The following is a 24,884-nucleotide window of genomic DNA, read 5'->3' on the forward strand; positions in this document are numbered from 1 at the left end:
GCACTTGAGTGGTGGAAAGTGTTTTCAAGAAAATAAATAAAAGAAATGTAAATTATAGAGAAGGTATAAATATGAAAGTGTCGGGGAAAGATTTATGGTAATATTTAATTATAATAGGGAACTCTAGCCTCCGAAAACCATACCAATACTGGAGAGTAAACATGTGATAACTGCCCAAGATAAAGACCTCATTCCGGCTAATGTAATGTGAGTTGTTTTATAATTTATGTACTCCACTCCACACTCCAGATAAACGTTACGTGGGAAAGTCGCTCTAAGATCTTAGCCCAAATTAAGCGTTATCAATGGCATCTCCGAGTCTACCTGGGAATGCATCTGGCGCGTGATTTTCCCCTGCAATCTGACACATCGAATGACAGAAATTTCGTGTTGAACATTTTGTCACTTTGATAGATCACCCGCCAGCACTTCACCTATTATTCGGATCCCTTTACATTCTATGTGTCATCCAATGACTTCTGGCCCGGTTCACAGGTCCATTTCCATCTTGTGGTTATTTTTGAATACAGGCGACATGAATTCTTACAAAATATCAACAGACTGAAATACCCACATCTCGACACATATATATTCTTCTTTTTTCGTACAGATAATTCGTATATATGTATATATCTTTTATGTAGACATTCATTTGCTCTACTAATTCGCTGGTCTGTGTGAGTGCGTGACTAATATTTTGAGTGCATCGGGCAAAAATAAAAAAAATAAAGGCAGCAACTTGGCCACGATTTTGGCGGTTATGCAATCCAAACGACAACATAATGGCAACAACAATCATAATAATAATAAAGTTAAAATACTTTTTAGCTCATTCAAGGGAAAAATAAGCACAGATAGTGGCCCAGTTTCTAAAGGCATCTTTTCCTCCCGGCAGTGACAATTTTCAGCTCGAATTCGGGTCAGACACTTAAGATATTTCGATATTTCTATGTTATTTTTATGTGGGGGCTGTAATCACTGGAATATTTGAAATATTTTCCATTTCACATTTGATTTAGGCCAGAGCATGTGGAATAAGTTTGGACTTGAAAGTGAAAAGTATGATCTGTATTAATCATACGCCCCGTGGTCGGAAGTTTGCCGAAATATTCTTATCTCTATCCAGAAACATTTGGTACTCCCTATATATTTAGATATTGAATCATAAGTAGCGCTTTTCTAGACTTCTATTGGGTATTTCATTACAAAATAAAGAAACACGCAGTGTCAACTTTAATCATACGCCCCGTGGACGGATGTTTGCCCAAATGTTCTTCTCAGATGATGATGAATGGAAGCCTAGGTATTTGCCCAACGTGTTTAGTCATGGCTTATGCCCAATTTTCTTTACGAGCGCTTTTCACTCAACAGCTCATCTCATTTGAATAACAATATTGAGGAGAGCCTCAGCCTTTATTTGATTTTTCTAATTTCTTGGCCTAATGAGCGACGCCAAGCTGGGCTCGGGCCTTCTTCGTTTGAGCCATCATTTTATAGTCTAATAAACAATGCGCTTTATCGCCTGCCTTGGACGTGTTTTCACTTTAGCCATGATAAATTGCTTACACACAAGTATTTTTTATTTGAACATTTTTTTGGTTTTTGTTCGCCGATTGCATCTGCCACGGCTGGCAAACATACAGGGAGACAGTGAGACAGGGCGACAGGCAGCCGGAGCTGTGCATTTTCCAGCATAAATCACATTTGACGACTCACAATGCACAAGCGAATATAAATTTATCGAAAAGGAGGAGGCAAAAATCAACAAGCCCCGATGCCGAAGACGATGCCCAGAGTGTATTAATTTTATGCAGATTTTATGCAACCATCCCGTTTAAATGTTGCATGGCCTCTTGATAAATCGCTGATGGTTATTCGGTTATCTCGCAGTTTGGACTCGGATTCGGGTTTGGATTTTGGACTTGGATTCGGGGGAGTGTCTGAAATGCAATTCCGACCTGACGCTTAGGTTGGAGTGTTAAATTATGGGTTTTGTGGCGACGGGGCAAGGTCAAGTTGAGGTTGATTGATTCGAAATGCAATTTCAAACGCCGAGTGATTACTGACTGACTGGAAAGAAATGTAAGACATCCGCCTGCTTGCCGCTTACAACACGGCAATCAAGGTCGCCATATTTCTCAATAACCTCAAGTCGATGATGCTGTAATCAGTTTTTGTGTTTATAAAGCATTCTGCGAGCACCAAAACCGCAAATTGTTTCCCCGCCAAAGCAAATCAATTCAAGGCAAAACGATCCCCGGACAAAAGATCTGCGGCGGCGTCCCGACTCGTATTTCCAGGCATCATCAGAGGGCCGAGAGACAGAAACTCTCTGATTTTACATGGGCCTAATTGCCTTTATGGACATTTTTCTTGCCGTAAACTTTTTTATGATCGAGCAATCAAACTACTTTGCATTTTATGGACCCTTTTTGTGGCAATTCCCCCCAGCCACACGGGTGCACATCATTCGAACTGAAACCGTAACTGAAACCCAGCTAGCAATCAGTTTTTATGACGGCCATTCAAGCCCATTGAGAAGGCATTTGAACTTGTGATAAAAATCACGGAAAATTTGTTGAACTTCACTGATAAGACCAGTGTCGGGTTATCACTTCATTAGAGGCTTAGGTTGGTAGGAAGGGAATGATAATTGTTATGGAGTCAGTAGTACAAACAATAGGGTAATTGATTAACAAATCAGTGACAAGATTTTATAATATAAGAAATGAAATGGCTAATATAATTAGAAAATTCTGTTGGTAGTTCTTTCTAAATAAAGTCCTCAACTAAAGCTTAAAAATCAATATATCTACAGAACGACCTTTGAGGCAAACAAACTTGACCTGAAAACCCATCCATCGGCAACTTTGAGTGCAAATATTGTGCAGCACAATATGTCAATACTAAAGAACAATTTTCAAATCCACAATCTATGTCAATGAAAGTGAGTCGAAAAAAAACCGAGGCAGGGTGGAAAATAAATCAATAAAGTTTAGCTGCGCTTGGACCTTCGTGCAAATGGGTTATTTATTTTCCAGGCTATGCCTGTGCATGTAACTTGTGGCGGCTTGTTTGTGTTTAGCGACCTCAATAGTAGTTAGTATTTAGCAACCCGAATCCGAACCCGAATCCAAAAACCGAAAGAAACAGCCAGCGGCTAAAAGCAACAATTTTTACCATTTTTCGAGGTGTGGTCGTAGTGCCCCAACACTTTCATTGTTTATCGGCCAAATACTACTAGTAGAGGTGGAAAATGCAAAAAAAAAATAAAGGGAATTGCTCACTAATGCGCTTTGTCTGCAAACTGATTGTTAGTTAATGAGCTGAAAGACTTTTTCAACAGCCAGATAATGGAGTTTTTTGGAGGGCTTATATAAAGCCAAGGGTCTGGAGACACAGCTCCGATTCCCACGCACAATTGAGATTGAACTAAAGCCGATTAAAGATCGCATATGCTGTGTTCGTCATTCAACTTAATTTGGCATTAAGTAGTGGAGTATAATTAGCTGTCAGTGGGGCTGGCTCCGGCTGATATGAGAGCGAGTTAGATCTCCTCGTGCACACCTGAACTCACCTTGACTTTGCATAGTCAGCGAGCGACTTCGGTAGCCAGATAAGCTCTCCAAGATAACGCATAAACTAAGCGAAAAATGTTGGAAAAAAAAAACAAGAGGCAAGTGGCTTTGCTTAGCTTTCCTTCTGATTTTTTTAAACCTTTTTGCAAAAAAAAATAGACTGTCTTAAGACCTGGCTTAACTAAGTGCTGGATGGTGTTCGCTCGCAGCACAATTAAAAAAATTGGATTAGTGACTGCAACGAGAAGTAAAATGAGACAAAAAAAAATGGCTTAAAAAAAAGAGTGAAAAGTCGGCGGCAACCTGCGAAGATGGAGCAGAAAAAACCCTAGCTGGATCTAAAGCTGAAACTGAAGTGTCTCGCGGTTGGCACGTCAACAGCCAGTGGACTGGCAGATTACGCCGGCAGATAATTAAAATCGTAACTACGTTTACGACGCTCCGTGTACAGTGGGTGCGAATAGTTTCCTTCCTAAAATATTCTACATTTTCCCCGAAGAAATAGCTCAAATTTTTCACCAATGTTACAAGCTGTCAGCATTAACTAATTAACTAAATTTAGTAATTAACTCTCCAAGTCTTGCCTAAGACATTCCCAAATCGATTTTTTGCATTAGCTAATTTTCAGCATTCCTCATCGCATTTTGTTTAGTTTTTTTGCCAGTCAGGCAGGGCAGAGAATTTCACAACCTACTGTAATTTGCCATGCTCAAGTCTGGCGTCTATAACTAAATAGAAGCTCTTGTGTCGTAGTGCCGCGTAGTCGCAGTACTTAGCGCACTAACCACGATGAAATGAGGTTTGTTCAACCCCCTTTTCCGCCCCAGCCCACCGCGCACAGCTGTTCTTTTATTTTTGCACAGTAGATACCCAGGCTAACTGAATTAACTTATTCCATTTCGCCATAATAAATTCCACAGCATTCTTTATTTGCATATTAAAAAGTAAATAAATGCTAGCTAGGCAGGAGAAGAGCAGGCTAACTGGAGTAAAAGTATCTGGAGTATGTTTTAGTGCTGGCTGGCATGGTGGATTTGGTCATGTGCCTGATTATAAATACATATACATATACGTAATGCAATCAAGTCTAATTGAGGGCCCCCGCTATTTGGAGGAGCACTACAATAACACTAATTTGTGGGTTACCAGGTGACAGATGGCACAAATGCACTTATAAAGCCAGTTTCCTCCGCGAAATGTGAGAGAAATTGCAATCACTTTGCGCCTTTGGGGGGCAATTTCAGTTAATGGGCGAAAATAAATAATATTTCTCAGCTCGTAATTTGCCAAAATCTGAGCTGAAGATTTGCTTCCTTGTCCAAAGTATCCAAAGAGAAGAGGAAACGAAAGGAACGAAGCCTGGAACCCCAACTTATATCGAGATTTATTTGCACAATTCCGGTTTTGGGCCTGGGCCTGGGTCTGGGCCTTTGCCTCTGCGCTTCCCTCTCGTATTTTTGTATATTTCAATTTTTACTACCACTATTTGCTATGTTTGGTTTCTTCTGATTCTTCGCAGGGACAGTTCCCCCGAAAGGTGTGAGTGAAGAGCGAGACCTTTAAGGGTCCTGTTCTGACAGCTGTTCTTCTGCAAAAAATTTCCAGCTTGATCAGCTTTATATAACCAATTTTTAGCTTCGCATTTGAAGATCTTTTGACACTGAACCGAGGCACTGAAGTGGCGCCCACAAGCAGCCCCCAATTGAGACGAATCGGGCGGATTATGATGTTTCATTGACTTTGACACAGTGACACGCAGAAAATCGATCATCTTCAAAACAAATTGCAGCTTTATGTGGGCTAGTTAACATAATTAACGATGTTTCGCTTCGCACAAATTATCGTCGCTTTTTGCTATTTCGGTGGTTAGCATTACCAATTGCCGATTGTTGTAGCAACTAAAAGGCAGTTAAAATATTATAAACGTTGCCACCACAACAACACTCAAGCACACACGAAGTCCAGGTGATAAAAAGGCGGGGGGGGGAGGTGGGGTGGCGTTCGGTCGCCAGGTGAGGGTACGGAAAGAGACGGAAACGCGACGCGCGCAGCTGAGCGGAGTTTGTATTTGTTTTTGTTTTTTTTAGGTTTGCACACCTTTCGGTATCCACCCGCGACGAAAAGGCAGCGTCTGAACTTGAGCGCGTTCGCAAGCGAACTGAAAATAAAAAGCCCCAACGAGCGCCGACGAGCGCCAAACCAGCGAATAGGTAGAAGAAGCCGAAGAAGAAGTCCCAGAAGAAGCGGCACACGCAGAGAGCGAAGACTGAGAGCGGCCCCCAAAACTAAGGAGAGTTACGGAAGGCTACGTTAGCAGTGCTAGTTGTTGGTCAGATAACAAACAAAGGTAACTACACTCGACTATAGGATACCTTCAGGACTTATAAATCTAAATATTTTATTAAAAGAATTCTTCAAGAAATCCTCATTCTTTTTAAGTTTAAAATAATCTTATACTTGCACTATAATATTATGTTTTTAGAGGCCTATAGATTGTAGATTTTATTAAATTTTTTGTATAAGTATACCTGATATCCCCAACTAGTCTAGGGTATTGAAGCAACTATATTTTTCTTACGTGACGTAAGTCTAAGACGTAAGGTGTTTGAGGCAGGTTGCGAACGTGGTGAGTTCGGTGTTTATAATGTGAATAAGTGAGTGCCGGTGCAAGTGTAAGTGTGAGTGCTCAGGTGAGTGGCTGCAACATTGTCTTTCTAATTGAACATGCACCCAAAAAAGGTAGATAATCTCATTTAAAATAATAAATAATTAATTAATAAACTGTATGCCTTTTTATATATTTTAGTTTAAGAAAAAAATAGTTCTTAAACTTTTATAGAATTAAAAGCCTTTCTAAATGGAACTTAATGGTACAGGTAGCCCTTAATACTATATTAGCCTCCAAAATAAATAAAATACTATCATGAATCAAATTTTTTTACAGTGTGTGTTGCAAGTTGCAGTGCTCCCCATGCGAGCGTCCTAAAAATAGCTTGGCGGCAGCGCGTGTGCCACAATTTGGCTTTATCGTTGATGGAGCGTTAGCCTATCATTAGCTGGACTTTGGGCAGGCACTGGAAATGGAACAGGGGGTCGGCGGCTGGGGGCTCTCACGCTGCTGGGCGCTGACTTTTCGCGGTGGGTGTGTGTCTATGTGCAAGGTTGCGATTATGGGCAATGAATTTTGGGTGCGGGCTGTAGATTTACAATTGACTCAGAGGGCGGTGGAGCTAATGGCAGCACATTCGATATGCTACTTAATTGCAAATCGATAGTTGCAAATGCTGATGGTTATGGCAGGCAGTCGAAAGAGGAAATATGTGGTTCAGTACTCCATACATTCACGAAAACACTAGTAGAAACACATATATGCTAGATATGCTAGATCCATATCTTTGCCAATAGGCATCCGATTCTTTAGTGGAGTACCTTAAACGATTCGTAGATGTATTCTCCCCCAATCTGCATCAAAATCTAAGAATGTAAATTTTTTTAGATTTTTTCTAAAATTTCCTGGGGTGACCCCTGAAAAATTTTGGGAAATGCCTTGGAGGAGCAATACGGCTTCCAGCGATGGCTATATCTTTGGCAAAAATGATCCGATTCTTGAGCGGAGTACCTTAAACGATTTGTAGATGAATTCTCCATCAATCTGCATCAAAATCAAAATCAATTTTTGTTTGTAAAATTTCCTGGTTCCGACTACTCCTATGATAGTAATCCGATATACTCTTGTCTTTCAAAGATACCACGAAAGGGTGACTTTTAGTAGACATTTTACACTTTGGAACTACGGCTTTTCCCCGTGACTCCAACCAACAATTGTCTTCATTATCAAACGTCAATTCAAGCTTAAAGAGTGAGTAAGCCATAAAAAACAAACAGCTATGGGGCATGGGGAACATGAACTGATAATATAGTTGTGTTTTTTTTCGGTAGACACAACAATTGCCTTGAAGAAACAAGCACTCGAGGCAGCATCAGGAGACCTGAGTCATCGAAAGATCGTCGCAACCATTAAATTGTGTTTATTTTTGTGAGGGAATAATTGTCGGTTTTTTTTTCGTTTTTGCAGCTGTGTTAAATGAAACTAAATGTCTCTTATAATGTAATTTGGGTAATTTGTTTTGTGGCTCTGCTCGCGGATTTTGTTTTGGTTTCCACGCATCAATGCCATTTGCTATTTTTGGGCCGTGGCGAATCATGGCAAGAAATTGCGATCCAGAGGTTCAGAGGTGAAAAGAAGACCTTTTCTAGACAATCTCCTTATTTTTTTATGGAGGGTTGAATGGACTTTCGATTTTTAATGTTCGGCGACGCGTTTTTTAATGGCCACACATTTGGCGGCTCAGAGTCAACAATGGCATTTAACATATTCGGTACACAAGAAGCGAAATGAATAAACAAATATTTGCAATCGTTTTTTTCAGAATTTTTTTTTTCTCTGGGCTTCTCTGGTGCGAATATACTTTTACAGTTATCGCCCTGACTTCTTGCTCACTTGATTTGGTTTTATGGCCATGTTAATTGCATTATGACCCATTTAGCCGAGAGTTGTTCTCTTTCGAGACGAAAGTCTTGTTGTTATTTTTGTTTGGCCATCAAACTGGAGCGCTTCCCCGGCTGGGAATCCGGGATCCAAAACCAAATCCAAAGGAAGTCCCAAGCCGAGGCGACGGAATGTAATTAAGATAAAATTTGTGTGCTCATGTTTTTATTCTCGTGGTGGTTCCGCATTTTGTTCTGACAACAAAAGTGCTTTGTTGTATTTGCATTGAGGTTTCAAGAAGAATTTCAGGGGTATATACGGTGGGAAATGGTTTCAAAAATAGTATACAATATATCAGACCAAAGAAAGTGTCTTGACTTAAATGTTCCAAGTCCTTGAAGAGTTTCAGAAATACATTTCTAGACCTTAAATCTACTTATATTAATGGGATGTTTCAAGTCGTATAATACACCTTAAACTTCTTATTTTTTTTTCTTTTTTTTGTAAGTGCCTGCGAACTCTGGCTGACTCACAAACAACGGCCCCCGCAGCCACTTGAGGGCTGTCACTCAAAACCGAATCTGGCGAGAGATGCCGGAGGTGATAACTGCACCACTGCACCGCCATGGGCTCCAGTGGGTGTGGGCATGAACACCTCGGCTCGCCCTGGCCTGCCCTTTGTCATTCGGATATGAGACGCCCAGCTGCAGGTAAGCGATACAGGGCGGCGAGTGTCAAAAGTTCTGCGATAAGTGAAAGGTTCGAGGGTGTGGGGCAGGTAAATTAATTAAACGGATAAGTATGCGGAGTATTCGAGTAACTTCCCCATCTAACCACTCAATTTGTGGGGACCATGAATGAAATGCAGAGAGTACACCATCAGGAATATGTGTATAGTCCCCCACCCAAGACGAGGTGCCTGTATAAATAAACTGAAGCGTGGGCGCAGTCGATATCGTAACAAGACGGACGGGCAGGCTGCCAAAACGCCTGCAATCTGCATGAGAAAAGGTGGACACTTACCCTGCGCTGGTGCTGTTGTTGTTTCGGCTGCTCGTAAAAGCTGCTATTGCTGCCATTCTCCAACCACTCGACATCGCTGCAAGATCAACAGAACATATACATTTATATTAGTATATTTTTAAGATAGATAAGCAACCACATGTTGAGCCAATTCACCACACAACAAACGGGAAAGCTCTCTCCCAAAGCTTCATGGGATTTATCATATAAATATATATATATTTCTTATAGTGTACCTTGCCAAAAGTATCACCCAATGAACTCGAATCGAATTCCTTTAGTTTTCAGGTAAAAAGTGGAAAACACTCTTCCTATTTACTAAAAAAAAATACAGGGAACTGACTCACTATATTAGCTAAACCAAGAGGTAAACAATTATATATTTAAGAATAGCTATAAATCAATAATAAATAAATTACTCTGTGTCAAATAAAGAAAATTAAATGCCTTTTGGTTTATTTTTAAAACAAACATTTAAATGGCAGAAGGCAGAGTAACTCATCAATTAGTCGGTGTGTATCTATTAAATACTATCTACGTATCTTGTAGTTTGGCTTCCTAAATTAATTACATAAAAGCAACTCTCAACTCACCGTTGCATTCTTTGGATAACTGGCAGCTGGGCGGTGCTGTCATGGATTCGCACCTGGTCAGGTGTCACCTCCTCCAGCAGGAACATGTTTTTGCTGGCGAGAGAAGTCATTTCACTCTCGGCCGGACAGGAGTTCCCGTAGAAGAGCGGACTTAGGGGACGGCAGGCTCCGCCCAGGAGCTCGTCAATGTTCTGATGCCTCGAAATGAAGAGTTTCTCGCCGGCTCTTCTCGTTTGGGGAAAGTACCGGGGCTGCAGGGGAGGCATGAGTATGGCACTGGGGGGCGATGTGGGTGGGGCTGGCTCCGGTGCCATCTTGGTACCCGGAATGTTGTCATAGGGTGAGGGACAGCGCACAGGACTGGCGCACTGGCCCAGGGGCGGTGGTCGTTCCGAAAAATTGAAGGAGCTGCTCAGTTCGACAGCAGGATGCATTTGCCTCAGATCCACCTCGTCCCTGGAAGGTTGCAGATACACTGCCACCTCGGGCTGCGGCTCCTGCTGGTTATCCTCCTGCAGCCACCAAGCTCTCTCTCCGGACTCCCAGTGCTTGATGATCCGGGGAGGAGGTGTAGGTGGCTTCACCGGCGGTGGTTCGTTTTCCTTTTCCTCCTGGGGAGCTGCCTCTTCGGGGGACTCCTGCCACCAGGCTCTCTCGCCGGACTGCACCCGTTGTACGTTGAACAGCTTTTTGGCGGGCCCGGACATCCACCAGGGATTGGAGCCGTTGCTTTTTGAGGAGCCACTGCTCTTGGAGGTCCGTTGACTGCCGTGCGAGGGCAACTTGAGGGTCACCTCTACGTGGGGCTCACTGTTGTTGTTCATATCGCCATTAGACTTGGATTTGACCACCTCCTGCTCTTCGTCTAGCCACCAGGCATCCTTCTCCGGGGACAGGCGACTCCGTGGCATCATCTTTACCTGACTGCTGCCGGAGTCCACCGGCTCATCGCCCTGGCTCCACCAGGTGCCCTTGCTCACCTCCTGATTGTCCTCGTCCAAGGGGTTTGTAGCGTCCTCCGCCAGGGTGTCATCGTCATCCTGGCCATTCTCATCCTGTCGCAGCCACCAGGCCTGCTCCTCGCCAGAGTCTATGTGTCTTAGTCGGTAAGAAGGCATATCTCCTCGATTCTGATCCAACGCAGAGGCCGTATTTATCTGAAGACTTGTGTCCTGCCACCAACTGGGCTCGTCCTGTTCCGAAGTGCTTAGACTGGCGGTGGCTGTAAGGCTCGTGTCCTGGCTGATAGTGCTCACTATACTCGTGGTGGGCAGGGTGGTGCCGGCCGTGGTGGTTTCTCTAGGACAGCGCGTGGTCGAACTCAGGGAATTCGATTTGGGTGAGGGGGAATTATTTATTTTCGCTTCGCTCGAGGGCGTCGTCGGTTCGTTCGTTCGCAAATCTGCACTGAGACTGTTGGCCGAAATCTTCGAGATTCCCGAGAACCCTGAGATTCCGCCTGCAGTGGTGACCTCCGGTTCGCCCGAGCTCTCGGAGCTTTCGAGGAAGATTGGCTCGTTATTTGCGTCTTGCTGACGGCTGGCGAAAAAATTCGATACAGCCGAGAGCTTCTTCAGTCTCGTCTGCGCCGCCGTTGGCACTGCCACCACCTCAACCACCACCTCGGTGGCTGACTCAGTGCTGCTGGGCGGGCTAATCGATTTGTGGGCGGTGGCCTTGATCCCAGCCTCTTTGGTGGTCTTCTTCTTGGCCTGCTTTTTCACCGTCTTGACCCTTTGATCGCTATCCGAGGCAGAGGCGGTCGATGAACTGCCAGTGTTGTCGCTGCCGGACTTCTGAGGCTTTGGCTTGCTGGGAGTTGCCTTTCCATTGCTGAGCTTATTGGACTTTTTCGAGGATGCTCCGGATGCTAGGCTGCCCTCGGAGCCGGCACTAGGTGAGCGCTCCAGGTGGCCACTACCATTGGGGAGATCCTCAGATTCTCCGCCACTGCTGGGCGTTCTGGACTTTCTTGGCCGGTCTGTATTGCCCACATTCAAGGACGACTTTCGGAAGTCCTTGTTGGGCCACTTTACCGCAGAACTGCCCGAGCTGGAGCTACAGGTTTTGGTTGGTGAGTCCGCTTTGCTGGGCGCGGCCGGAGGCTTGTTGGCCAGATTCTCCACCGACGACTGGCGGGAGTTCAAGCGTATGGCTTTTGGAGGCGAAAGTTTAGATTTCGAGGATTTTGACGAGCTTACAGACGTTCCATTGCTCCTAGGCGGGGACAAAGCTTCCGAGGATTTTCCAGGAGAAACGGAACCATTTGTGCGGGGAGTCGAAAGACAGAGAGCCTCAGAAGACTTTCCGGGCGTCAGGGAGCCATTAGTTCGTGGCGGCGAGAGGGCTTCTGAGGATTTACCAGGTGTCAAGGAACCATTGGTCCTTGCTGGGGAAAGGGCTTCCGAGGACTTGGCCGAACTCACTGAACCATTGGTCCTTGCTGGAGAAAGGGCTTCCGAGGACTTGGCCGAACTCACTGAACCATTGCTCCTAGGCGGTGTCAGAGCTTCTGGTGTCAGATGATTCGATCTGACCTCCGGGCTGGACTTTCCAGACGCGGAACTGTGCAGCGGACTGGCGCTGTATCGGAGGCTCGTGATCCTGTCTCTGTGAGGACTGTAGGTGGTGCCCCCGCTGTAACGCAGATATCGCGAGGAATCATCTAACCTATCCGACTGAATTTCCTGATCGGTGGTTTGTCTTTTTTTCGTAGATCGTGTTACGGTCTTTTCGATGGTCTTTGCCGGATCGATGCGACGGGTTCGCTGTACGGTGGTGCTGCCCGGCAGAGTGGGTGAAGTGGCTCGTGTTACCACCGAAATAGTGATGAAGGTTTCGTCACCTTCTGAATCCTTGGAGCTTTCTTCTTCTGACTTCTTTTCGGGGGTCTTTTCCTTTCCATTAGATGTGTCACTTTGTTTCTCCTCGACCTCCAGATCCTTCTCTTTTTCCTTCTCTTTCTCTTTTTCTCTGCTAGCCTTTGCTCTGCTGGCAGTCCTGGCATGAAAGTCACTGGTGGTCAGGTAGGACAGAGCACTCCCATTCCCAGTTATCCTAGATCCAGCTCCGGCTCCATAGCGGCTGCTGTAGCCAGTTCTGGAGGCAGATGAGGATGAACTGGAAGTGGTGTTTGCCCCTCCACGATAGCTTGTGGCTAGTTTACTTCTGGCGCTGTCTATTACAGGACTGGGATCCCTGGACTTATTGCGGTTTGTGTGCTCCAAGGCCACCGGGCTTGGATCCCTCGATCTTCCATATTTTCCCAATGAGCTCGTCGCACCTCCAGTGTAGCGTTTCACGGGACTTGTGCGATCATTGGTGACAGTTTCCTTGGGTTCGGTTTTGGCATAACGGCTGACATAGCTGGTAACTGGGGTGGTGGTTGCTGATGGTGGTGGTTCCCTTTTCAGGCGGTATGTTCCCCCGGAAAACGAGGGCCTATAGGCGCTGGGCGTGGCCAGAGAGGTATATCTTGAAGTGGAATCCCCACTACTTCCATACTGTAGAATAAAGGACAAGAATTAAAAGCGATCTTCCGGCTTAGAATGGCGAATAATACTTACTGTGGAACTGCCTGTCTTGTAGGAGCTGCCTAAGCTGGATTTCCAGGGCGTCTGTAATGGAAAGTTACATATATTAGTTTTTCAGTGTATAGTTTTTAATGAACCATGGCATAAGTGAGTGATTGCTTTATAGCCATTTGCAGTCTTTGCAATTTTCCAGGGAATATGCACGCAGCCATTCAAAGAAATTGGAACTGATGGGCAATCACATGGCTTTGATTGATTGGCGCTCTAAAAGTCTGCAGCCAATTGACTCCAGGGAGGAAAAGGCATAAATAAAGAAAACCGACCGATGCTCCAGATTCTCCATGCACCACCCTGCCTCACCTTCTCCACTTTCCAGGGGGAATTTTCTCAATGAGCTGTGCACTCGACAATTATTCGCACGCATTTCATCATCATCAGCCACAGCCACAGCCCACAGCCGCTGCAGCATCAACATCAGCAGCAGCAACATCAACACAACAGCAACATGAGGCACATCAGCAACATCAACACCACCAGCAGTCGCTGCCAAAGAATCCGGGGGAAAGACCCCCATCCCAAGAAGAACCCTCTTTTTCCCACCGTCCCGGCATCATCCCGATCGAACTATTTGTGTTTTGGGGCTGACGCTTCTTTGAACTCTCCCAATTGCATTTTCCTCCGATTTGAATTTGGATTTGGATTCGGAATCAGATTCGGATTCTCAGCCCTGCGTCTATTTCATTTTCAATTAAATGGCGCTGCAGCACGCGTTTTTCAATTAATTTCGACGTGTAAACAGATTCATTTCGATTATTTCAACATCTGCCTTCTAATCGCGGCCCCAGTGCATTAGAAGACTGCCCTCGTCCATCGCGGGACAGGTTCGGGACAGCGCCTTCCCTTGGATGGACTGAGAGAATAATTAGATTACGGACTTGAGGGGTTAGATCTTGACAGATTTTTTGCAATATCTCTTCGGGGGATTTAGGCGCCCATTTAGCATTTGTTCGGTTACAGATTTTTTGGCAACCGAAGTGATTTTAGCCAATTATTGCAAGTGATCTTTAGCGAGTGGTTGAAAGGCTTGTAAGACTTTTAAATATATTTAAACAAAAAAGAAAATAAAAGACTGCATTGCAACAGATATTGAGCAATCTTTGCAATTCATAAAACAAAGCAAAAGCATATAGAATTTCAGCTAGGAATTTAAATAAACATTTCCAGTGAGACTTTTCCAAGTGGCGCTTGTTCCTCTCACTCCCCTCGGATGACATCTCTCGTAGGGGGAAAAAAAAGATATTAATAATACACTTTCCAGCCCAACCGTGAGCAGGGGAGGCATTGCGGAAGACGGACAGTCTCGGCTAATTGTTTTCGCTCAGTGAAATGGAATGCCAAACGCAAATAGCCCAACAATGTGCAAAACAAGCAAACGCCGGAGACACTCAGCCGGAGAGGGCCGGGAGGAGGCGCTGATCGCGGATGGATCTTCTCTGGAATGGAATGGAATGGCGTCTCTGCCATGTGTACTTTGTTCCTCAGCGAGTATGTACTTCTGCACTTTGCTCTGACAGCATTATTATGCGGTCTCAATTGGGCTATAGCCCATAGAATCCAGGATGCACTATAATGTGTCTGTCTGTCAGTGGCCGGAGTCCATATAGGAACTGTGATCCCAACCACATCCACTCTCGAAGTATATAGACTGTGACCCGGGGCGGCCCACTCGGATATTATAAAGTGGCGACTGAACAGATTCGCGTGCCAGACAAATGATTTATTTATAAATGCTTTTCTAGTTTCTACGTAGTTGTCAAAAGTGTCGAAAAATGCGTTTTTCGAAACTGAAATTCTCTAAAAAGATCGTCTGGGGATAAGAAATGGCCAAAATAAAAGTGAAAGATGAGAGGAAAAGTGCATTAATTTATGCTTTCATAGATCTACTTTTAAGAAAGAAAGCTATGCTAAATATACCATTTAGAACCTCTTTAAAATCAATTATTAAATCAATTATTAAATAAACATTTATCATAGAACAAATTTTTTTAATCCTCATGACTCAATAAGCAAATATATACTTCAATGCATTTTCTCATATGGAAGGCTAGACATTCACGCAGATTACAAATTTTACCAAGTTTTTTCGATGAACTCCAACCGCCTGACTAAGATCCTATCGGGGCCTATCCCTAGCGGGCTCCCGCTTGCGTTCCCTCTGAAAATTACGGTGACGTTCACGACCACGCTCTCGCACCGGAGCAGCAACGACTGGTTCCGGTGTCGGGACTTCCGCTGGGGGGCCCGTTTCGGGAACCGATTCCTTGCTTCCGTCCTTGCCACCGCCACCCACAAGACCCAAATGCCCGGTCTCCGGCTGGAAGGGATCCCAGACCGGTGCCATGGTCGGATACATGACCATGGCGTCTCGCATGGCGCGCATTCCCATCTCGAGGGCGCAGTCCATGGAGCTCCGTTCGGGTGGGCTGTGGGTGAATGGACCGTTGAAATGCACATAGATGTCGCCGCGGGCGGCCAGGTCCAAGCCGAACGTGGTCAGATCCTCGCCGAAGACCAGCTGCGTGGAGCTCGGATCAGTTTGTGTGGCCCGCATGGCGGCCAGTAGTCCGGTCATCCCGAATCGATCTCCCAGCATTGTGGAGGGTATGTTGGTAAAGCGGCCATCGGGCGAGCTTTGGATACCCATTTCATTTTCGTGGCTGTTTCTGCCGGGTCCGCTGCTTCCACCGCCACTATTGGCGTTGTTTGTCTCGCAGCTGGCGGCGCTACTACCTCCACCCGGCTTAGGGTTCCCGGTGCTGGGAGCGGGGGCTGCTGAGGTGGAAGGTGTCTCTTCCAGCTCGAACCCGGCTCTGTAAGAGGGCTGGCCGAAGATGTCGGCGAACGTGGGCAGCCATGGCTGGCGGTTGTAGATCTCCGGGAATAGCCGGTAGTCTGTGTCATCACCACTCGGCGGATCGGCGCTTGAAGTGGACTCCACCTCGGGCGGCTCTTCACTCACGGGCTCCTCGCTCAGTGGCTCCTCGCTTTGTGGTTCTTCGTTCTGTGGCTCCTCACACGGTGGCTCCTCGTTAGGTGGATCTGCTATTGGGGGTAGGGCTACCAAGGCACTGCGCTGCGTTGTCTCTGGTTTAGGGCGACCACTGGGTCCGCTGCTTTCCGGATTCTTCTTGCGAACCACCATCGACTGATTGAGTTTGCAGCGCGGGCGACGACGTCTTGGCATTTTGAGGTCATTTTTTTTTTAACCTTTTTGTATTCGAAATAAGTTTTGTTGGGTGGATGGCAGCTGGCGGTTGGGCTGGGTTGGGGAGTGGAAACGAATATCTTAAACTCTACCTGCACGACACGATTGTCTGGGAAAACCTGGGAATACTAAACTCTGTACCCGGACCTAAGTAGTTGACAATTGCCTGGCAAAAGTCTCCTTTGATCTGAACTGATAATATATCATTCACAGCCTTCTTGTTATTACAATTTTCAATGAATACTAATATTTAGTACTAGACGCCCATAGATTTGTTTTGTTTTTGGTTCCCACTCTAGGAACAAATTTCATGAATATTCACACTTTGTTAATTAATTGGGTGGTGCGTGCCTTGCCACTCTCACCGAGGAACTTTCAACTTTATGCGTGTCATAAATATTTACAACTTCCTCCCACTTTGCCCCATAAAAATCTCCAACAAAGTACCAACTCCAACATGAGCAACAAGACTGCGTCAACGTGAAGGAAACCGAAATCATTTTCCTTTGCTCCTCGAGGAGAAAAAAACACACACATTCTAAATATAATTGGGGAAATGATGCTGGAGTGGCTGGTAGTGGGAGCGACTTGTTGTTAGCCGGCTATAAATTGATCAGTTTATTAGATTCTGGAGACCCCGAAAAATATTTAATTGATTTATGTCCAGGGTGTCAGAAGTCCACCGAAAGTCATAAACTTGATCCCGAGAACAAAAGGATATAATGAGTCGAACATGAAGGGGGATTAGCTAAAGTTTTGAGAAAGGGAATGGTAATGGGGACTTTTAGAGGGATAGATATATTTCCTGGCGAAAAATCAAAAGAAAATGATATATTTAATTTGTCAAGAAATCACTCAAATATTTCAAAGCGAAAACCGCAAATAAATCAAGCCAAAATTTGGCATTTAATCTACTCTGCCAAAATAAAAGCCATTTATTCAAACATTTAAATGGCCATTCATTCATTCAGCTGCCACACCTCGTGCCCATAATTTGAGCCCCTCTGGAGCTGGAGAGGAAATTAGAACAATCAACTAGGCCGAAATCTAATCCCAAATGCCAGACAATGAGCAAAATTTGTGGGCGAATTGTTTATCAATGGAACTGGAACTCACGAACACAAGTGTAGCTGGCGGATACATTCTATCTGCCAGATAGCCGAGGCAACAAATTAGAAATAAACAAAAATCTGTGGATGCGAAGAATCGCAAAAAAAAAAGAGCCAAAGATACTCGTACACTGATCGAGATACACACACCGTATGCCAAATAAATAGATACAGATACAGATACGGATAGTAGATAGTTGGCGATGCATTAACTTTTACTTACATAACTGCGGTAGGACGACATTACGTTGGTTTTGGCAACCGATTCTCCGGAAGATTATTCTCCGTCGTATTTATTGAAATAATTTTCAGGATTCTTATTTTGGGCTCCTTTGTCTGGTGGCTGATCTTGTAATCCAATCTGGCGAATACCCGACGCGACGTGCGAAACAAAGCAACTCGATCCACTGACGGCAATTACGAAAATGTATCTGGCGGATGCACATTGGGCGGTCGCCTCTCAATTGCAATAGATGCAAAATAAATTAGCTGCACTTACTGAGTCGGGGCGCGTGTGTGACAAATCTTCAGGCTACACTCTCCCTATTCTATCTCAATTTTATCGCATTTTATTGCCATCTGAATTTTCATTCTATCATCTGGGAGTCCCTTTTTTTTCTCAATTATTTGTTGTGTGTGTGTTTTTTTGCCGTGTGCCACTTTACATAATCCACCGGCACGCACCGACCGAGTATATACCAGGGATCTATACAGCTATCTGCGATCTACGATCTCCGATCTATTTGGGAATGCAGCCGGCAAATGCGACACGTCACGAGGCGTTTTATTTATGCCTTGATATTTTTCTTATTTTCCATCTCCATTTCCCTTACGGCGGCGAGCGCATCACTTTTGCTTTTATTTTAATTTACTTTGGGAGCGGGCACAACTTAAATTGTTATTTATAAATTTAGCAACATTCACTCGCACACCCAACCGAACCACACCGAACCGAACAGAACTGAACTGAAAGATTTTGTCGCATGCGAACGCGATTTTCATTCCTTTTATTTTTTTCGAAATTCTCAGTTCGGTCTTTTTTTTCTACGGTTTTGGCCCAAATCCCGTATCCGCTATCCGCATCCGTCGGACTCGAGGCGTGTGCGACTCGGCGCGTTGTCAAAGGAAAACTGTGTCTGCCAGCTACTGAAAATACTTTCTGAGTGCTGAGATTTTCCTCGGCGCCGAATTGCGTGAAAAGCTGAGCGGGAAGAGACTCTCCCACGGTCGTGGGCCATGGGTGTGCGTGTTTATATTTTCGGCAAGCGAGAGACCCGGAGAATCTCTCGGAGAATCTGCCGCCGATCGCTCCGTTTTCTAAATTGCAATAGGAAAATGCAACAAATAAAGAATCAAAACATACTCTAATCCAAAAGTATCATCATTAGGATGTTAAATAGACATAATACTTAAAAATATTATCTTGATGAAAATAAAAGTATTTATTACAATTCTCAGATAGAGTTTCTTAGAGACTTTCAATAATTTTTATTTATTATCCTTTCTTCTAAATAAGAACAGTATAACCAACTCAATTAAAATTAATTAAAAATTGTAAACCAAAAATAATTCAAACAAAGAGCGACATCCGAGGAAACATCGAAGTATCCAACTCATTTTTCGTATCTTATTTTGATTCCCGTATGTATCTGCTCCCCATAAAGATCTGACAGAAATCGGCCAACAGGCTATATGTAAGTACATATAATACCACCTTCTTGGCTTCAACTATTGCAATGTAAAGAAAGAAATTCTTGTAATGCTCATAAAATTCAACTCGAGAAGTATTTTGCATTTATTTAGACTCCTTCATTCCAATGCAGATATTTCGAACCTATTATTAGATAAATAATTCTATTTACATATCTTTCGGTGACTAATCGATGAGTGGGTGTTGGGTTGGAAGCGAATATGCTATCCAGAAAATAGAGACGCCACAAATATCTTGCTGCAAATGATAATTGTCAGCTACAGATACAGATGCAGTCTGTCATGTTTTTTATGAATGAGCGACAAGATGGGGTCTACAACCTGAAGTTGAGGTGTCCCCAAAGATTATACTTGAGAGCGGAAGGAAAATGAACACTCATTAAAAAAATGAGCTCAGTAACGTAAGTTTTTTTATTCTTCTTAAAAATGTACAAACTTTTCTAAAAAAATTGTCTGGTAAGTCCCAAATTCGAAATTCTATAGAACCTCCCCGCTAATTTAGCCTCTGCCCTCAAACGAACTTTTAGGTTCATCGAATACCCAGGCCATATTTCACAGCCTCTCATATCTTGCAGATCATACGTCGCACTATATGTTGATATTCGTTCTGGTTGTTAAAAATAAAAATCTGTGTGCCACTTTTGCAGTTGCCACTGATGCTGTGATGCCGGCAGTGCCCACCGGAAACGTGCGGCTAAAAAAGATGACGTCTAAACACGAAATAAAACGGCCATTCTTCTGGCTTTACTAAAAACATTTAAAACTAAATATGCGCAAAATGCCAAAAACCATTCAAGTGAAATGGTTTAACCTCCTAGATCCCCCACCACCCAGCCCCATTTCTCCCATAAATCAGAATGCGCGACAAAGATGCTAAATTACTAAAGAGGGGGGCCGGAAAAACAAAGAGGGGAATATCCAAAACGCCATCAATGGGCTAATAGCCAGCGGCCCCTCGGAAAAGTGGCTCGACACTTTGACGAAAGACATACAGCTAGTGCAGGGCGGGGGCGGCAGTGTCTTAACCCAATCTGACCGACAGATACAAATAGCTTTCAGCGATGCATTAAAAAATATAAAAGATCCACAACAGGCGTGCATTTCGCATGCTTTCCACAAATATTTTCCCCGGTGCGTGCTGCCACTGGCGGCAACACCAACGCCAACGCAACTTAGACAACAAAAAATATAGGAAGAAAATAATCCGAAACCCCAAAAAGCTGAACAAACTGAATGCAAACAAATCAAGAGGAACGGCACAGAAACGGATTTTTTGGGCTGGCAATAAAAAGAAATACACCGACAGCCATAAAAGTCAGAAGACCCCGGCAATCCCCGGGAGCAACGGCGAGGTGCACCGCGCAGTCGGTCAATCATGTTGGCCAGGCCAGTGTGCCTCCTGTCCTGTAAGAGATGCACTGAGGAAAAAGTGTAGCTACTAAAAAATAAATAAATTAATAAACTAGGCATAGAATTTGTTAAGCTTCTACCAACCTATCAATCTAATAATTTTTAAAAAATCAAATCTTTAACAATTTTCCTGTAAATATTATTATTATTTCTTCCTGTGCCTGCCCTGTGGCTCCCATGGGAAACGATCTGCAACTCCATCTTCGCATCCGCATCCCAGTGGCCGAATCTCTTCTGGGCCTTTCAATCATTTTGGAAGATTTTCAAATTTGTTATTTACGAGTGTGTCGGCGGTCTTTCTTTTGGGGGCGTGCCTTCAGCGACAGATTATGCAATGACGCGATGCACACACTAGTTAATAAAACGAATCAAGAGGGGGATCCGGACTCCTGAGGCAGATGCGATTTGTTTGCGTGCCCATATAACACAATAAAAGCCAAGGAAATTGTTTCTTTTGAGCAAGGAGGGAGGAGATGCAGTCCCAAGTGGTAGCTCTCCAGATGAAAGATACATTGCATGAATAAAATTAATAATAGTAATCCAACAAAGAGGGAAACATTTATTGATTTATGTGGCTTGGATATGAAAAGTTAAGCTTCTTAATTTATGCGGTCTAGCTATCATTGCAAAGTGTTAATCCCTATTCAACAGGTATTAAACATAAAAAGCTTTATAATTCTTGGTTCAGATAATGAATCATAAAAATATTCAGAATTTCTTCATACTGTTCCCATGTCATAGCTAAATACCACATAAGCCCACAAAATTGCAGTTAATAGATTTTTATTTATGTTTTGTTAACATTTTTTTATTTACATCTCATTTTCCGCTCGACTGTCGACGGATGGAACATTGCCTCATTTTCCTTCTTTTTTTCCATAGCTAGCCGGGTGTGCTAATATTTAATTTAAATATTGTATTTCTCGGCTGGCACAGTTGCTGTTCTTAACCAGCCCCAATCTTGCGGCGTGTTGCAATCTTCTAGCGGCTGTTGTTTGCTTTTTCCCGACAAGTGTTGTTGTTTGGGTTCCTCCGGCCCCGATTTACTGCGGATTTGATCGCCGTTTCAAGGTTGCACTCTTGTTTGAAATGTGTGTGCCTGGTCTCAAGTATTTCTTCGCTTTGCTTTCAATGGATATATTACGTATACGCATTGCGTATACGCCCTGGGCACCAGTGGCTCTGCTTCTCTGATCGATCTTAATCGCTTGCAGCCTGTTGATTTTTGTAGATATTCGCTTTCGGTATGAACCGAATATCATCAGAGTATATCAGAAGCGCCGATAGTCATCTGCTTCCGTTTGAAGTGTTTTATAATTCGATTTGGCAAGCACTGACATTTTCCAAGATTTACTAACAAGCGATTACAAAACGTAAACAATAGAAATTTATGGAGGTTGCGTGTTGCCATAATTTTCCTAACCAAAATCAAAATATTTTTATTTACCCGCCAAAATAGCAAAAGCTTTTATTTGAAATAGTTTTGAAAACTTTTTGGCAAGAGTTGCCAACATGAAAGGTTTTTGTATTTCTATATATAATTCACGAAAGAGATTGGCGAAAAATGCGACGAAAACAAAATAAGAAGTTGAAAGGCAAAGAGCTCACAGAAATGCGAAAATAAATCGCAAAAAAATAAGTTTCTAAATAATTGTGAAATTAAAACAGCTTGAAGTCTCTAAAAAAGTATGTGCAATCAAAAAAGATATAAAAACTTTGAAATAAATACAAAATATTAACCATTTAGGATTATGGCTCTGCTTTTGGTGCACCTGAGGCGGTTGATTCTCTTACTAAGTGTCGTCTACCTGAGCGGATCTGTATTCCGCCGCCTTCTCACCGAACGGCATCACGCATACGCCCTGAAGTCCAACGGATTCTCGGGATTTGGTCGTCTTCGGGGTGGCCACGGGGGACTCAAAGAGCCCTACCACTTTCAATGGTGGGCCTATATTTATACTTGTTATGGCTACGCCGTTTTGGTTAACTACGTCAGCATGCAAAGACTTACTAATTTGATAGAATTTTTCTTTCAGTAATCTACACAATTTATGCAGTCTTTGAAGAAAATTATGAAGTTTAATAAATAAGGATTTTAAATAAATACTATATATTTTTTTTTTTTTCATTATACTTTTATAAAACCATGAAATATATTTTACCAATTTACACACTCTACATTCTTCTAAACAGATTCTTGTGGCGCCATCTACATCTTGCGCTCTGCAGTAAATGGTTTGTGTTTTGGATAAAACTCAACAAGATATTATTTTTCGGATTATTTTATTTGTTTCTTGTTTAAAACACCTTATTCAAGTTTTTATGAAATTTTTAAACTATTCTTTAAATGTATTATGTATTCTATTGATTTTCTATTTTGTTTCTAACCAAGAATCTCAACTTCCGATGAAACCACAGCTAAGTATATTTTGTTTTAATTCAAAAAATATTTAGCACAATTTCCACACACTCAAAGAATTTTAATTTATTTTGTCAGATAAATATTTGCGGCAATAATTAAATTTCGATTGCATTTAGAATCATGGGGCCAAAATATTTTTGATGATTAATCGTTTAGGCAGAGAAAAATTTTATATTTTTAAGCAATTCGAAGTCTTATTTCCCTTTCCTAAGACCTAAACTAAGAAAATCGTATCAAGTTCTGATTATTTTTCTAAACAAATAAAATCATTTGATTACTAAGCATAAAAACATCAATAAACTCGCTGACAAGTTGCCTTTAAAAGTTGATAGAACTCAAATGGAAAATATTTCTGTCATCAGTTCATTTCATTGGTAAGATCAAGAGGCAAGAAGAAAACTGTCTATGTGTAGATACAGATATATGGCCAAAAAGTATAAGTAGTAGTTGCTTTATTTTGGTTTTCTATTTATAAAATCAGTCTATTCATAAACAGATTACGTTCATCCCGTGTATTCGGTATTGCACAATCGAAAAGGTGTTATAAGCATTTAATTTATTAAAAAATTGAATGGATACCTGTAGATATAAGTTTGCTATCTAGTGAGGTACATGTTTGAGGTATATTAGATGGACTATTTCATGCCTTCATGCACCCACCCAAACCATATATCTTCTACTAGATATATCTGTGAATGTTTTGCCGTATTTTTCATCCGAGTGACTCAGAAAGACACGTCACAGGCCCGAATGTCGAATGGTTCTTGTGGGTGCCGTACAAAAGATACAAAATCCCAGATTTGTCAGCCACAAATTTCCACGGGCCGTACAATGGCTATTGACATTATTAGAGCACAGTTTCTGAATCATCCGGGATTGGATAATTGAAAGTTGTCAACGCCAAACGGCAAATGGAAAATGGGAAATTTTTGCAAACCGGGAAGTAGAGTGGCACATTTTTTCGGGGAATTGTAATGCATTAGAGCCTTGGCTGTTTGTTTTTGAAATTTGGATGCATTAAAGATCTATTTTTAAATGGCGTCTCAATGGGAAGTAATCCACCAACCACCACCCACCTAGTTGGCGCCCACTTGAGCTTATCTGGCAGATACTTAACTCCGGCGAGAGGAGTATCTTGCAGAAAGTGGCTGCCGAACGGCGGAGATCGGAAAACGGAGAACGGAGAACACTTGTCAAATGGGCACACCAGGAGGAGAAGCCATCACCGCCACCACCACACCTCGAACTAGCTGAAGTCGAGAGTCTATATATAACACACTGCACAGCAAGGCATCCACAGTGCTTTCGATTGTACGGGTGTGTGAGTGTGTATCTGTGATCATAACAATTTTGACCCAATTTCCGTGTGCTGGCACACACATGAAACATGAAAGAAACAGAAGACACACGATGCGATGGTAAGTGATTTCCCCCTTAAAAAAATGGGATTCGGTGGCTCAGGGGGATTGCGAGAAACTCCTGTCCCTGTCCCCATCACTGACCTCAGTGCAGCTGTAAAATGATGGGCAATGGGCCGGAAAACTCACAGACACCTACCTCTCAGCCAGAAGAAAAGCCATCGAAATGGGATTCTTCCTTGGGGTCTTTGGGGTTTCGGGCATGAGTTTTTTGGGGAGGAAATCTTTTGACAAAAAGGTGTCGTTGGCTGGTTGTCTGGCTTGGTTCTATTTTGGGCTGACTTATTTATCGGCAAATGGCTTGCTACATATTCGCCAGGTTATTTTTAAATTA

At 43.2% G+C, this 24,884-nt stretch overlaps 3 protein-coding genes across 9 annotated transcripts in view; 1 reads left to right on the plus strand and 2 right to left on the minus strand.

The window, feature by feature from the left end:
- Fhos (Formin homology 2 domain containing) overlaps positions 1-18,729 on the minus strand; it is a 38,719-nt gene extending 19,990 nt beyond the window's left edge. For 4 of the 7 annotated variants that reach the window (XR_011442629.1, XM_070279442.1, XM_070279440.1 and 1 more), the window contains exons 1-4: positions 17,814-18,729; positions 13,250-13,300; positions 9,684-13,186; positions 9,091-9,166 (exon numbers count right to left, since the gene is read on the minus strand). Coding sequence is in view for 3 of the 7 variants with exons in the window: in XM_070279442.1 (XP_070135543.1) it covers positions 9,091-9,166; positions 9,684-13,186; positions 13,250-13,300; positions 17,814-17,834 (3,651 nt within the window). In the remaining 4 variants the exon portion in view is untranslated. Of the gene's footprint in view, positions 1-5,454; positions 5,737-9,090; positions 9,167-9,683; positions 13,187-13,249; positions 13,301-17,813 lie in introns of those variants that run through there. The other 3 variants (XR_011442630.1, XM_070279443.1, XM_070279444.1) reach the window with 2 other exon arrangements.
- Positions 15,211-16,654, minus strand: LOC108124712 (uncharacterized). The gene has a single exon (XM_070280177.1). The coding sequence runs from the start codon at positions 16,458-16,460 to the stop codon at positions 15,390-15,392; it is 1,071 nt and encodes a 356-aa protein (XP_070136278.1). The 5' UTR covers positions 16,461-16,654; the 3' UTR covers positions 15,211-15,389.
- Positions 18,730-22,256: 3,527 nt separating the features above from the next.
- On the plus strand, positions 22,257-22,814 carry LOC108124684 (uncharacterized). Its single transcript, XM_017240456.3, has 2 exons — positions 22,257-22,396; positions 22,458-22,814. The coding sequence occupies exon 2, from the start codon at positions 22,462-22,464 to the stop codon at positions 22,747-22,749; it is 288 nt and encodes a 95-aa protein (XP_017095945.2). The 5' UTR covers positions 22,257-22,396; positions 22,458-22,461; the 3' UTR covers positions 22,750-22,814.
- The last annotated feature ends 2,070 nt before the right edge of the window (positions 22,815-24,884 follow it).

This window comes from Drosophila bipectinata, chromosome 3L (genome assembly GCF_030179905.1).
Source record: "Drosophila bipectinata strain 14024-0381.07 chromosome 3L, DbipHiC1v2, whole genome shotgun sequence".
NCBI classification, from domain to species: Eukaryota; Metazoa; Arthropoda; class Insecta; order Diptera; family Drosophilidae; genus Drosophila; species Drosophila bipectinata.